Source organism: Helianthus annuus, chromosome 7, assembly GCF_002127325.2.
Source record: "Helianthus annuus cultivar XRQ/B chromosome 7, HanXRQr2.0-SUNRISE, whole genome shotgun sequence".
Lineage (NCBI taxonomy): Eukaryota > Viridiplantae > Streptophyta > Magnoliopsida > Asterales > Asteraceae > Helianthus > Helianthus annuus.
In genome coordinates, this window is record NC_035439.2 from 40,334,014 (window position 1) to 40,347,723 (window position 13,710).

Below are 13,710 nucleotides of genomic sequence, written 5' to 3' on the forward strand. Positions count from 1 at the left end.
CAAAAAATAATAAAAAATCTAAAAAATCTAAAAAATTCTAAAAAATCCAAAAAATTTTGAAAAAATCAAAAAATTCTAAAAATAAAAAAATAAATAAAAATCCAAAAAAAATCTAAAGAATCAAAAAAGTAATAAAAAATCGAAAAAACCCAAAAATTTCTGTAAAATAAAAAATTCTAAAAATCAAAAAAATAATAGAAATTCAAAAAAATCTATAAAATCAAAAAAAAATAATAAAAATTCTATAAAATTCTAAAAAATAAAAAATCCAAAAAATTCTAAAGAATCAAAAAAATTCTAAAAAATCAAAAAAATAATAAAAAATCAAAAAAATTCTAAAAAATCAAAAAACTCTAAACAATAATAAAAAAAACTAAAAAAATACAGAAAATCCAAAAAATTCTGAAAAATCAAAAAAATTCAAAAAATCAAAAAAATAATAAAAATCCAAAAAAATCTAAAAAAATCTAAAAAATCAAAAAAATAATAATAAAAAAACTAAAAAATTCTAAAAATCAAAAAAATAATAAAAAATCTAATAAATTCTAAAAAATCAAAAAAATAATAAAAAAATCCAAAAAATTAAAAAAATTAAAAAAATTAAAAAAAAATTTCTAAAAAATCCAAAAAACAAAAATATCCAAAAAATTCTAAAAAATTAAAAAAAATTCTAGAAAATCAAAAAAATTTAACAAAAAATCTAAAAATCCCAAAAAAAATCTAAAAACCAAAAAAAAATGAAAAAAATTAAAAAATCTAAAAAAACCAGAAAAAATAATAAAAAATCCAAAAAATTCTAAAAAATAAAAAAATTTCAAAAAAAAATATTTTTTTAATTTTTTAGAATTTTTTGGATTTTTTTTATTATTTTTTAGAATTTTTTTGATTTTTTAGAATTTGTTGGATTTTTTATCATTTTTTAGATTTTTTTTTTGAATTTTTAGGATTTTTTGGATTTTTTATTATTTTTTAGAATTTTTTCGATTTTTATAATTTTTTGGATTTTTTTATTATTTTTTCGAATTTTTTTGATTTTTTTGGATTTTTTATTATTTTTTAGATTTTTTTTGAAATTTTAGGATTTTTTTAATTGTTTTTTATTGTTTTTTTGATTCTTTTGAAATTTTTTTGATTTTTTAGAATTTTTTTTTATTTTTTAGAATTTTTTTGAACTTTTTATTATTTTTTAGATTTTGTTTTTGATTTTTTAGAACTCTTTTGATTTTTTAGATTTTTTTTTATTTTTTTATTATTTTTTTAGGATTTGTTGGATTTTTTTATTTTTTAGAATTTCTTTGATTTTTTAGCAATTTTTTGATTTTCTAGAATTTTTTGATCTTTTTATTATTTTTTAGATTTTTTTTATTTTTTAATTTTTTTTAGATACTTTTGTATTTTTTGGATTTTTTAGAATTTTTTTAATTTTTATAATTTTTTATGATTTTTTAGATTTTTTTTTTTTTTGAATTTTTTATAATTTTTTTGGATCTTTTAAAAATTTTTTGAATTTTTATCTACGATAGTTGTTTTTAAAACTTTTGCCAATTTTTTATAACTAGGGGTAATATTGTCTTTTTAGGTATTTTTAAATTCTAATTCAATTAATACATTTATCAACCAAACACATCTATGGATTTCAAAGGAATCCATCAAATTCCAATTCCCATAGGGATTCCAATTCCTACACATTCCATGAACCAAACACCCCCTAACATACCATTTATTTTCTCACACAAAAGTCCTTCCATTTTTTTACGTATTTTTTTTGAACGGCAAATCACTTTATATATATATATATATATATAAAGAGCCAGCAAGAGGCAGAAAACAAACAAAAAAAAAACAAAAACCGATCCGGGAAAACAAAAAGAAATTACATCAGAGCAGACAGATCAAACAGCCTCCAATTCTCCCAATTCAAATGCTTATTCTTGGACCGATTACAAATCCATAAAAACGCCTCCTCCTTAATAAATTCGACAGATTTGGAGATAGGGATAAAGATACCCTCAAAAGTCTTGATGTTTCGAGCTTTCCAGATTCCCCAACACGTAGCCAAAGCAACCGTTAGCATGGCCTTCTTCCAACCTGAAGATCCCGGCCTGTTATGAAGATAATCCACGAGCTCCTTAAAATTATTGCAGTCCAAAGGGAAGCTAATCCGCATCCAATTCAGCATGTTCCACCAGATACTGCGGGACCAAAGGCAAGAAAAGAAAATGTGATCCGGATCTTCGGACCGCACCTCGGGCAAGAAGGATCCAAAATGGGAACCCCCCTTCGAATTAGACCGGCTCTCGAAGCAATCTTTCCAAGCAGAGCACGCCAAACCAAGTAGTTCACTTTAGGAGGACCCCAACTTACCCATCTGTATATAATCTGCTCCGCATCCGAACCATCATCAACCGGTTCCAGATCCCTCCGGGCTTGTTTAACAGAGAATTCTTCATCCTTCAACGATCTCCAAATCCATCTGTCACCACTGTTGATTAATTTATCTTTTAAACATATACCAGCTTTAAGCCACAAAGTTTCCACTAAGCCGATATCTTTCCAGGTTCCAGGAATGGACTTCTTAACCGGAACTAGAGTCTGGGAGAAATTAGAAGTGCCTTTGTGGATAGAACCAACAACTCTGGCCCACAGATCATTCGGATTAGAGAGGAATCTCCACCACCATTTAGTGAGCATAGCCACATTGAAGGATTTTACTCCACCGAGACCCATGCCTCCCTTTTTCCTTGCTTTCACTAGTAACTCCCTCCGAATCCATCTCATCTTCCGGCCCGAATCCGAGATCCCCCAAACGAAATTTCTTCTAATTTTTTCTATCCTTTCAATAATAGATTTAGGGGCAGCAAACAAGGAAAGGAAGTAAGAGGGAAGGCTCCCGAGGACCGATTTGGCTAGAGTCATCCGCCCCGCAAAAGATAGGTGATTGGCTTTCCACCTAGACAGCTTAGCTGAAAGTTTATCAATCACCGGCTTCCAGAATTTAGTTCTTTTCATATTCACCCCCACCGGGATGCCTAAATGAGATAGAGGGAACGAACCGGCATCGCAATTAACCACCTGAGCAAACGAGATAACCTCCTCCCTTTGCACACCCACCCCGAAAAGTTTACACTTGCTTCTATTTACTTTAAGGCCCGTCACCAAGGAGAGTCACCTCAATAATCGGTTAAGAACCAAAGATTTTCTTTCGACCATTCTCCTAAGAATAAAACGTCATCGGCGTAGCATAAATGAGAAATAATAGGGCCATCATTAGGGAGTTTACAACCATGAAACAAACCCAAATTGCACAACCGATTCATAAGCATCGAAACAATTTCCATGGCTATAATAAAAAGGAAAGGAGACAACGGATCCCCTTGTCTCAAACCTCTCTTAAACTTGAATTCTTTTGAAGGGGAACCATTAACAAGAATCGAACCCATTCCCGAGGAAAGGCATCCTTTAATCCACCCAATCCATTTCCCAGGAAACTTCATTTTCTCCATTATTTTCCATTAGAATTTCCAATTTATAGTATCGTACGCCTTCTCAAAATCCACTTTAAATATTAGTAATTGTATTTGACTTTTTTCACCCAAGCCACAGTTTCTCCCACAATCAACGGACTATCTAAAATATTCCTTCCCCCCACGAAAGCGGATTGATTTGGCGAAATAATATCATTTGAGACCGGTTTTAACCTATTAGCCAGAATTTTAGCTATGATCTTATATGTGGACCCCGCCAACGAGATAGGACGGAAGTTGGCCAAATGTTGGGGATCACTGATTTTGGGAATAAAGGCCACAAACGAGGAGTTACAACCAGAACTTATCAAACCCGATTCAAAGAAATCATTCATTAACCCCAAAATCCAAGGTTTTATATTTGCCCAAAACACCTTGAAAAACTTGAGAGAGAACCATCAGGGCCTGGGGATTTATTTCCATCACAGCTCTTTATAGCCATTAAAATCTCCGCTTCCGAGAATCTCTCACAAAGGCCATGCCTCCATTGCTCCGAAAGACTTGGGAGGCCCACATTAGCAAAATCAGGCCTCCTTCTGATGGGTTCGGAGAATTGTTTCTTGAACCATCTCCAAATATTTTCTTTCAGCAACGCAGGATCCGAGATAGCCACATCATTAAAGAACAGACTATTAATCCGGTTTTTAGCCAAATTAATCGTGACAACTTTATGAAAAAAGCTACTATTTTCATCCCCAAATTTTGCCCATCTACATCTCGCTTTCTGTTGAAGATCTTTAAGCTTGGCCAACTCCACCTTCTTGACTTTCAGCTTACTCTCAATCCTAGCAGCTGTTTCTTCGCTAGAGAGCGGACCGAGGATGGCCTTTGATTCCAACCGATCGATTGCATCATATAGCGCATCCAGTTCAGAATTCTCAGCTTGAAACATCTCCGATCTCCATTTTTTAATCGCCTTCTTTAGCTCTTTTAACTTCCCTGCTAGATCAGAATCCCACCTATTTCCCAAAAAATTCACCCCGAAAACCTTCTCCACCAAAGTAGATAACTGCTGATCACCCAGCCAGGAATTAAAGAACTTAAAAGGCACCAGCCCAAAATCCGCAGCATTACAAGAAAGAGAGATGGGGCAGTGATCCGAAAGACTACGCTTATGAACCTCCAATTTAGCCAAAGGCCAAGCCGACATGAACCGGTCGTTAACCAGTACTAGATCTATTTTGCTCATCTTTACTTCACCATGGCCCGATATAAAAGTGAAGGAGCCCTCCACCATAGAGTATTCCAGCAAACCAGAATGCTCTATAAACCTGTTAAAGACTTCCGCAGAGGCACTATCGAATCTAGAATTGATACGTTCATTGGCTTCCCTAACCTCATTGAAATCCCCAAGAATAACCCAAAAATTCTCTTGGTTAATGAAACCCGCAATCTCCCCCCAAAGAGCTCTACGGGAACCCGAATCATTAGGAGCATGTAAGTTAACAACATTCACCAGCCCTTCCACACCCGAGAGGATAGAAAACGATTATTTTTATATACCTGGGACACCGAGAAGACGTCTGGGTTCCACATAGAGATTAGACCGCCCGAACGGCCCTCCGCCCCAACAAAATCGAAACACATGTTCGATTCGTCCCAGAATTTTTGAAGAAAAACATCCGAAACAGATCCCAGATGGGACTCTTGAATAGCAACAAAATCCGCTTTCAATCTGCCCTTCAAACTCCTCACCCACGGCCCCTTACGAGCGTCGGAAACTCCATTGATATTCACTGAGAAATAATTCATTGGGGCCTGGATACATCCAATTCCCCAGCAACAATCTTTTTAATATGGTTTTCAAACCCGGGCACTTCAATTCCTAAGCTCGCACCTATCTTTAGAGTCTCGGCAACTTCAGATTCGAAATTAGCCCTAACAAGATCTTCCTCTTGGTCAGCGATACCATCATCCGCTTGACTCCTGGGGGTGACCGGATCACCACCAGAGATTTCCCCATTCTCTTCCAACGTTCTTCCTCTCTCCCCCTTTTCTTCTCGTTCTTTCCTGAATATATCTTCAATATTAAATGGATCTGACCCCAAAGAGTCCCCCACTTCAGCGTTCAGATCAGGAATAAAATTAACTTGGGCTGGGACAATCACTTTCGGAATACGCTTGGGCCTAGTGGTGATTAGACTGGGCCTAACATCTAATGGGCTTCCCGGGTCGGCAGGTTCACTTACCACATTAAATCTGGGCCCCACCGAATCTCTCTCATCATTAAACATAGTCGGCGACTGTTGCTGGTCCCTATCCACCTTTTCCTCTTCCCCAACTGCCTCGGGGAATGGAGACGACATTCCATCCTCATTTTCCATGCACGTATCTGCACAAACACTCCCATCCCCATGCAAGCCATGATTACCCACCGACGGGGACCCTCCGAATTCGGACGACAGCTCCGGCGATGGCGGTATGGGATCATCGTCCTTCAAAAAATCCGGGTACCACTGACCAGAGATCTCCTCCACCCAGACTCTTATGTTATGTTCCTTCCAAGTCACCTCAAATTCAGCCGAAAACCTCTTGCCCGAATGGACCAAGATCGCCAATCTTTCTTCAGCCAAATTACCGTTCGACGCTTCCGCCTCTGATTTCACCAAGAGCCTGCCACATCTCTCCCCAATCTTGTTAAAAATATGACGGTCCTAGAGGCAAACTGGGACACCTAAAATTTTAATCCACGCCACCCGTTCAAAGACCGGAGGAATGCCTTCCCAAATGTACAGCCTAGAGAACCATTTTTCCCAACTCTCCACCATGTTCCAACGAAACTCTTCAGCGCCCTCAGCACTATTAAAACACAGTAAAACCTTAAGCCCACCAAGGTATTTTAACAGAATGCCATCTTCCGTTAAACCAGAGAGAATACTTTTCAAATCATTAAGAATATCAATATCTTTTGCTTCACCTACTAATGCTTTAAACTCCAATAACTTTTTGGCCTCCGTATTCACCAGAGGCAGTGCGATAAACCCGCCTGGGTCACGACTTCCCGACCCACTAACAGCCGAACTGTAAGACTTGGGTCCAACCAAAGGCGGTTTATAAGGTGGATGACCATTAGATTTAGCATGGGAGGGGTTCTGCTCCAACCCTTGCAGTCTAGTAAACACAGAGACCCGAGCACCTTTTTGGTTGAAGTCCACCTTAGATCCATCCCTATTGAATCGAGCAAGATTAACACCAAGGATGACACCTTCAAGACGGACCTCTTTAATCTTCTCCATCCACCACGTAGGATCTTTAACATTTGACAACTTAATAAAACCGAATTTGTTCCCCGCTCTGTCCCTCTTTGAAGGCACAAAAGCATCTTCCAAGTTCTCAAAATGCTCAAACGCTTTCCATAAAGCCAACTTATCACACGACTCCGACAGATTAGAAAGAAAGAACGACGTAGAATTCTTAAGTTTTTCTTCCCTGGATTGGAAAGCTCTCTCCTTTCGAAACTCATGTTTATTGACAATCGTATTCTAGTCACCCTTCTGATTCTTCCAAACTCTCCTTCCCATGATGAAAACCCAACAGAGCAAAGAAGCGAGCACCCACAATCCAACACCCAGACAAAGCAGACAAAAAACCGGAGATGGACGAGGACACAGCAACAGAGAGACACAACCGACCCGGAGAGCGAATGGGAGATACACCAAACTCTGATAGGGAGGAAGGTGCAACCAGAACAGCCAAGAGGAGCTAGAGACCAGGACCTGCCCCACTATCCGATAAGGCTATCGCCGTCGAGCTTACCGGAGACGGTTCATTTTCTTCCCAGAGACCTTTTCTTGGGTTTTAAAAATTTTAATGTATTTCTAGTTTTGGAAATCCTATTAGGGTAGATTAATTAAATAAGATGACAAAACGATAACTTGGATACTTTGATAGATCGTGTACGAAGCACCTTCCTTGACTATTAAATTAGGAATATTGCATTGTAGAGATATGATTTTTTTTTTTTTTTTACGTATTAAAGTCCCCTTGGTAATTTTAAACATAATTGTGAATTTTTCTAAAAGAAATTTTTTATGTATAAATTAGATCATTTTTAATTTTTAATGATAGTCACTGTGAATTTTTCTAAAAGAAATTTTTTATTTACAAATCAGATCATTTGTATTTATAGTCACTTATATTATCATGCATTTCGAATTATGTTATTTCCTTAATAATCTCTACTTTCATTATAAAACATAAAAAAAAAAATAGGTAAGATTTGATAAAATAAATATTTACCAAAAATTCAATTTACGAACCACTATTTAGTTTATATCTTCGAACCACTAGTTTGACCTTTTGCCCCCGTTTAATTGTATTTTTAGATGATGATTTATGGATGGTGATCGTATGGAAGAAATTTAGCTGGTATTTTCTGAAACTTTTATTATTATTATTTTATTTTTTGGATAATGAAGTTAATCTTACTTGATTTTTGAATCAACTAGTCTGTATTCACATACTATCAACTAAATTTTGTAATAAAAAGTAGTTGTAATTGGTTGTTAGTTGATAAATGAGAAAATGTTAGAGAAAATGTTATTTCTTCAATTGTATATTTTAAAATGGTTGTAATTGGAGAAAATAGAAAAATTAATAATAAATTTATAAAAAAATATTTAATGATAAAGTTAATGTAGTTGTATTTATTGTAATTATAGGGTAAAAATTGATAAATAGGATGTAAATGCTCTAATGATGTTCTTCTAATTTTATTTTTAAATCATAACTATGCATTAAGACCATACGGAGTGGGTGTGGGTTTGTGATACACCAGCCAACAAACTATGTGGAGGGCAACGTGAGGTTGGAGGTGGGGCAAATTCCATCGGCGTGAAGGTGTTTTACGTGGTGACACGATAACATTTCGTTGGGTTTGGGTTATAGTCATTGCCCCCAACGGTTAAATTTAAAAAACAAAAATATCTACTTTAAAGAAATAACAATAACTTCTCCTATTAAAGAAAAATATCACCTTTAAAAAAAAAATAATTTCTCCTATATAATCAAACCAATTCTATCATTTTTACATCACAAAATGTAAAAGTCCCACTCATCAACTACATGCACGCTTACAACTGTGACTTCATCAACTACAAGTCCCACTCATCAATTATATGAACGCGTACAACCGTGACTTCAAACACGTTTCGGCGTGGCATATAATTAGATATTTTGTTATATTATGTTTCGTTTTATGTAAAAAAAAAAATTAATTTATTACGTGAGTTTTTTTCGTTTTTAAAACAAATGTAATATTTTTTTAAATTATGTGATGTTTTTGTATTAATGTTATTTCTTTAATCAGTATTATTGTTTTTGTTTAATTAAATTTAATATATTTTATATAAATTTAAATATAAAATAATAATAAAAAGTGTGTGCCACGTGTTGAATAACGCCACACCTCGTCTCATTCATAACTTTTTTGCATCGCGTCACTATTATGACATGTGTTGACGTGATAGTCACATGTCGCATAATGACCATTTTCAAGCTCTCTCATTCCATATCGTCTAATCTTTTAATGTATACATATAATATAAATATTTGCTGATAACTACCAAGATCGATTTGGAAGATAATGAAAGCTCCACTACCACCTTGGCTCAAGCTTGGCATGACTCAGTTTCAAATCGAGCCACTTTAGGCGAGCTCTTTTTGACATTTTACCGAGCGACTCGAGTCTCGAGCTTTTTGGACAGGTCTAGGATGAACAACAAAATAATGTAGGATTTTCTTTTTAATTTAATTTATTATATCTTGAATTTGTTTTCTTTTTATAATTTATATTTTTATAATAGGGCAGAGATTATTGAGAAAACATTGAAGTTAAAGTGACCGTAATCAAAAAGAACCTAATTTGTTATTAAAATTTTTCTTTTAAAAAAGTTCACAATTATGTAAAATATTACTAAGTTGAGGGACTTTAATATAAAAAAAAGTAGAGAGACTTTCATGAGACAAAATAGAAAATATGTTGGTTTTTTATATGAAATAAAAATTTAAAGGATTTCTTAAGAAAAAAAAAACATGTTAATTAGTTTTTATAGTATTTGCTCTAGTATATAACCTACATCAAATAGAGCTCAAATTTCTTTTCACATACTGGTATTAGGTTTATGTCTTGTTATATGCTAAAGTCCTCAGCGTCTGTTTGGTATGGGGTAATGGAATGAACTGAGGAATGGAATAGACGAGGTAATGGAATGGACGAGGGAATGCAATGGATCATTACCATTCCATGTCTTGTTTGGATACCATGTGTGAATGAAATAAATTATTATTGTGTATTGTTCGGTAGGCAAGAAAAACGGAGTAATAAAATAAGTGGTGAGTGGTGGTGGTGGTAATTGTGGATGGTTATAGGTGGCGGTGGTGGGTGTCGGCGGCGGCGATGGGTGGTGGTGGTGGCGGCGAGTGGTGGTGCGGCGGTGACGACGAGTGGTGGTGGTGGCAAGGTGGACGTTGGTGGTGGGTGGCGGCAAGGTGCACGTTGGTGGTGGGTAGCAGCAGAGGTGGCGGTGGGCAGCAGCGGCGAGTGGCATTGGCGGTTGGTCGCGGCTGTGGGTGATAACGGTGGCGACTGGGTGGCGGCGACGACGGTGGCTGTCGGGGTGAGGTGGTGGCGGGTGGCGGCTATGGCGTCGATGGTGGGTGGTGGTGGTGGGTTTTGGCGAAGGTGGTGAGTTGTGGTGTTGTTGATGAATGGTGCAAGAGTGGATGGAATGGAAAAAAACATGGGGGGTGGAAGGAATGATTTTGAGGGAATGGAATGCATTTTGGAATGGGTGATTCCATTCCATTGATCAACCAAACACCCTTTTCTTCATTCCCTTGTAATCATCCATTCCATTCCAACTCTCATTACTGCATACCAAACACTACCTCATTCTTTCCTAAAACGTGGGTTCTACTTCTTTACTCTCTCAACTTAAGTACGATGGTTTTCTCTCAAAAATGAATTATATTTAAAGTGGCATATTTTCCAAATTATAAAAAAAAAAAAACTTTTGTGTTCGTTTCGTGGAATGTAATAGAATAGGAATTGGAAATGAAATGGATATGGATTTTTAAGAATTCCTTTGAAATTCTATAGCGTGTTTGTTTGGTATAATTATTAATTATTAATGGAATTGGAATGTAAAATAACATACCTTGTTTCCAAAAAGTAGGAAGTGACCTGGCCATTTAAATTCAATTCTAGTTCCTTCTTTTGTTGAAACAAACAACAAAAACAATAAAATCTACATTCAAAATCCTTTCTACTATGTGATTAGTTTTGTGTCATTGAAAACATTTGGAGTTTAGCTATGCAAATGTTGTAAAAAATCTGTTGGGGAATTTTCAGAAAACCGGACGGTCAGAGAGGCGTGTAATCACTCTCAGATCAAATTATTTCGGTGGTTCTCCCAAATAATTTAATCGGATAACTCTGATTTTCGAGAAATTGAACAAGTGTATGTTTGTCAGGAATTTAGCTCGACCCTAGATAGGGGCTCTTCCCCCGGACCCCCGCCATGGGGGCGTTGCCCCCTTGGAACCCCCGTATACGGGCTATAACCGTACACTTCGAATTATAATAACTCAAATAAGCGTGCACTCCCGTACCCCCTTAACTTGCTTGATGTGTATTATTATTTAATTTGATCACCAAGTCAATTACGATTACACTAAAATATCTAACACAAATGATATAAGTGAGTTTTTACCTTAAAAAACATAAACATTCAAACAGAAGAAAATACACTCATAACGACAACAAATTCCGAACAATAGCCACCGACTCAAATGATATTAATTGAATTTTTTTCCTTGTACGGAATGTTCAGGTATATAAAGACTAAATATATTTTTTTTATTTACAGTGTTTTAACATGTTCTATAAAAAAAAAAACAAAAAAAAAACATTTGAAGGATGTAAAGCAGTGATTGTGAAACAGTTGGTAAAGATTTTTATAAAACAAATCGAGTACACAATTGTTGTTGGTGGGATGAAAGGAAGCTTGTGAATAATGCTGTGAACGAACCGAACGTTCAGCGAACAGTTCGTAAATTGTTCAGTGGGAAGTTCGTTTATGTTGGTTCGATTAGCTTAACGAACGAACACGAACAAAAAATTTCGTTCGATTAGCTTAGCGAACGAACACGAACACGGGTCTCGTTCGTTCGACTACGTTCATGAACGTTCGGTAATATGTTCGGTTACGTTCGTTCGTGTTTGTTTGATTATATCAAAAAAATAATAAATAATAAACCATTTATCTAAACATATTGGAAACTTGAAACCCTATTTGTTTCTTTGTTAGCTAAAATTTGGACATTCTAAAACATTTTTTGGGATAATTATGTGTAAGTTAGTTAAACTTGATTCATCGTTTGGTGGTGTAGTAGACTTCTTGTGTTTTGACTTATCATTTGATGGTTGTATTTATCTAGTTATATACAATGTTTAAGGATAACAATGTTTTTATTTTTTTATTTTCAAGTTAAATGTTCGTTCGCGTTCGTTTTTATTTGCTTGTGTTCGTTTGTGTACGAGACCAGTGTTAATGAACTGTTCGTGAACAACTGAATTTCCTTAACGAACGAACACGAACATAAACTTGTGTTCTGTATGCGTTCGTGAACAGTTCGCGAACATGTAAATTTCCTTAACAAACACGAACATGGCCTTGTTCGTGTTCGTTCGGTTCGTTTACAGCCTGAAGGGGTATGGTCCCAAAAAGCAGCGCAGACCTTCCTCCATATCGCGCGTAGGACCATACTCCTTAATCAGCAATAGAGCCAATCTTAACCCCGCGCGGGTTGCTTCACCAAGGATTGACACCGCGCAAGGCCTAAACAATAAAGAGCAACAAATCCGACACTTAGCTTCCTTAATAAAGAGCATCCAGGACCTATAAGCCTGCGCAGGGTAGCTGCGTGCCCAGCAAGGGTCGCGCAAGGTCTATAGTGCATGCCCGCTTCAGAAGGTACGAAAGGTACAAGTGGCAGAAGAAAAGAGCCAATCCGCATCCTCCAGGCTCTGCTCAATCGTGCTCCATGATCGTCTGATGTGCAGGAGACAAAAGGTACTTAAGGACGCCTATGTGGCACCAATCACAGGGCAGAGACACCTGCCCCACGATCTCCACTTACCTGCTGATGGCTGAGGGACAGCAAGGCCGACAACAGTGACACGTGGCTCCAATCATGGTGCGCCAGCACCGGAGAACTTCTAGAAGCCACTAACGGTCGACACCAGTGAGACAAGGAACATATCCGCTATGTTGTCGCCTTCCGGCCCAAGGCTCATCAGCCCATATCCTCTTACATCTCTCCGGCTATAAATAGAGACCTTCATTCACAGGTTAAATCATTCTATTCCCTCTACTCTCACTCTCTACACACTTATTCTCCTCAAAGCAAATACTTATTCTCACGCCGGAGTCTGGTTAAGAGGGAAACCCCCACATTCCCCTCTTAACGAGCTAACGATGTTCTGTTTTGCAGGATTAACAAATCATTAAGAGGCTCAGAAAGTGATAAGAAGATTAACCATTATGGTAGAAACATAAACCAAACTAATCAACCCCAAAATTAGTTCTGTGTTTCTTCATTGGCGCCCACCGGTTTTTTGTACATCACTCTCATCTTCTTTTTCTGAGTTGTCTAAATTGTTTTTTCCTTCGATCATGGCTGGTCAAGGAATCGTTCCTGATTTTGGCTTTGGAACAAACTCTAATGCAGTGTTGGGGGAGGAAAATCAAAACGTCCAAGTCCAACATGTAGAAAAAATCGGTGAAATCGAAGTAACCAACACTGTGGGACCCCGCGCGAGCATCACTCGCATCACCCAGACGGTAACCCCAGGAAACAATGGTGCTGGACCTTCAAATCTAGCCCCACCTCAGAACATTTCGGCGCTCAGCCTCTTGGTACGCCAAGCAAATCGCTACCATCAATGTTACGTATCAGTCTCTGAGCGCACAGCAAGCGGTTTTGCAAGCAGAACCATCTTTAGTCACACCTTTGGGTCCAAGTTAGGGAACGCGCCAGATACCCCCATAGCAAAACCTCCAAGGAAGAATCAACAGGCCTCCTCCACAGAGAAGACCAAGTGTGCATGACACATGCGACACACGGGGAGAGACAGAAAGCTATTATGACTATCCGTCAAACGTGCAAAGAGGTCCAGTTCAGA

At 36.9% G+C, this 13,710-nt stretch overlaps 1 protein-coding gene across 1 annotated transcript; it reads right to left on the minus strand.

Moving 5' to 3' along the window:
• Nucleotides 1–1,873: 1,873 nt before the first annotated feature.
• On the minus strand, nt 1,874–3,009 carry LOC110866570. Its single transcript, XM_022115714.1, has 2 exons — nt 2,246–3,009; nt 1,874–2,192 (listed from the first exon to the last, which is right to left on the minus strand). The coding sequence occupies exons 1-2, from the start codon at nt 3,007–3,009 to the stop codon at nt 1,874–1,876; spliced, it is 1,083 nt and encodes a 360-aa protein (XP_021971406.1).
• Between the last annotated feature and the right edge of the window lie 10,701 nt (nt 3,010–13,710).

Bases quoted from the DNA above. Each gene is read 5' to 3' on its own strand.
- LOC110866570 (XM_022115714.1), bottom strand. From the start codon at position 3,009: ATGAAAAGAACTAAATTCTGGAAGCCGGTGATTGATAAACTTTCAGCT. The intron at 2,193-2,245 runs GTGCGGTCCGAA...TTGGTCCCGCAG, and splicing joins TTGGATCCTTCTTGCCCGAG to TATCTGGTGGAACATGCTGA.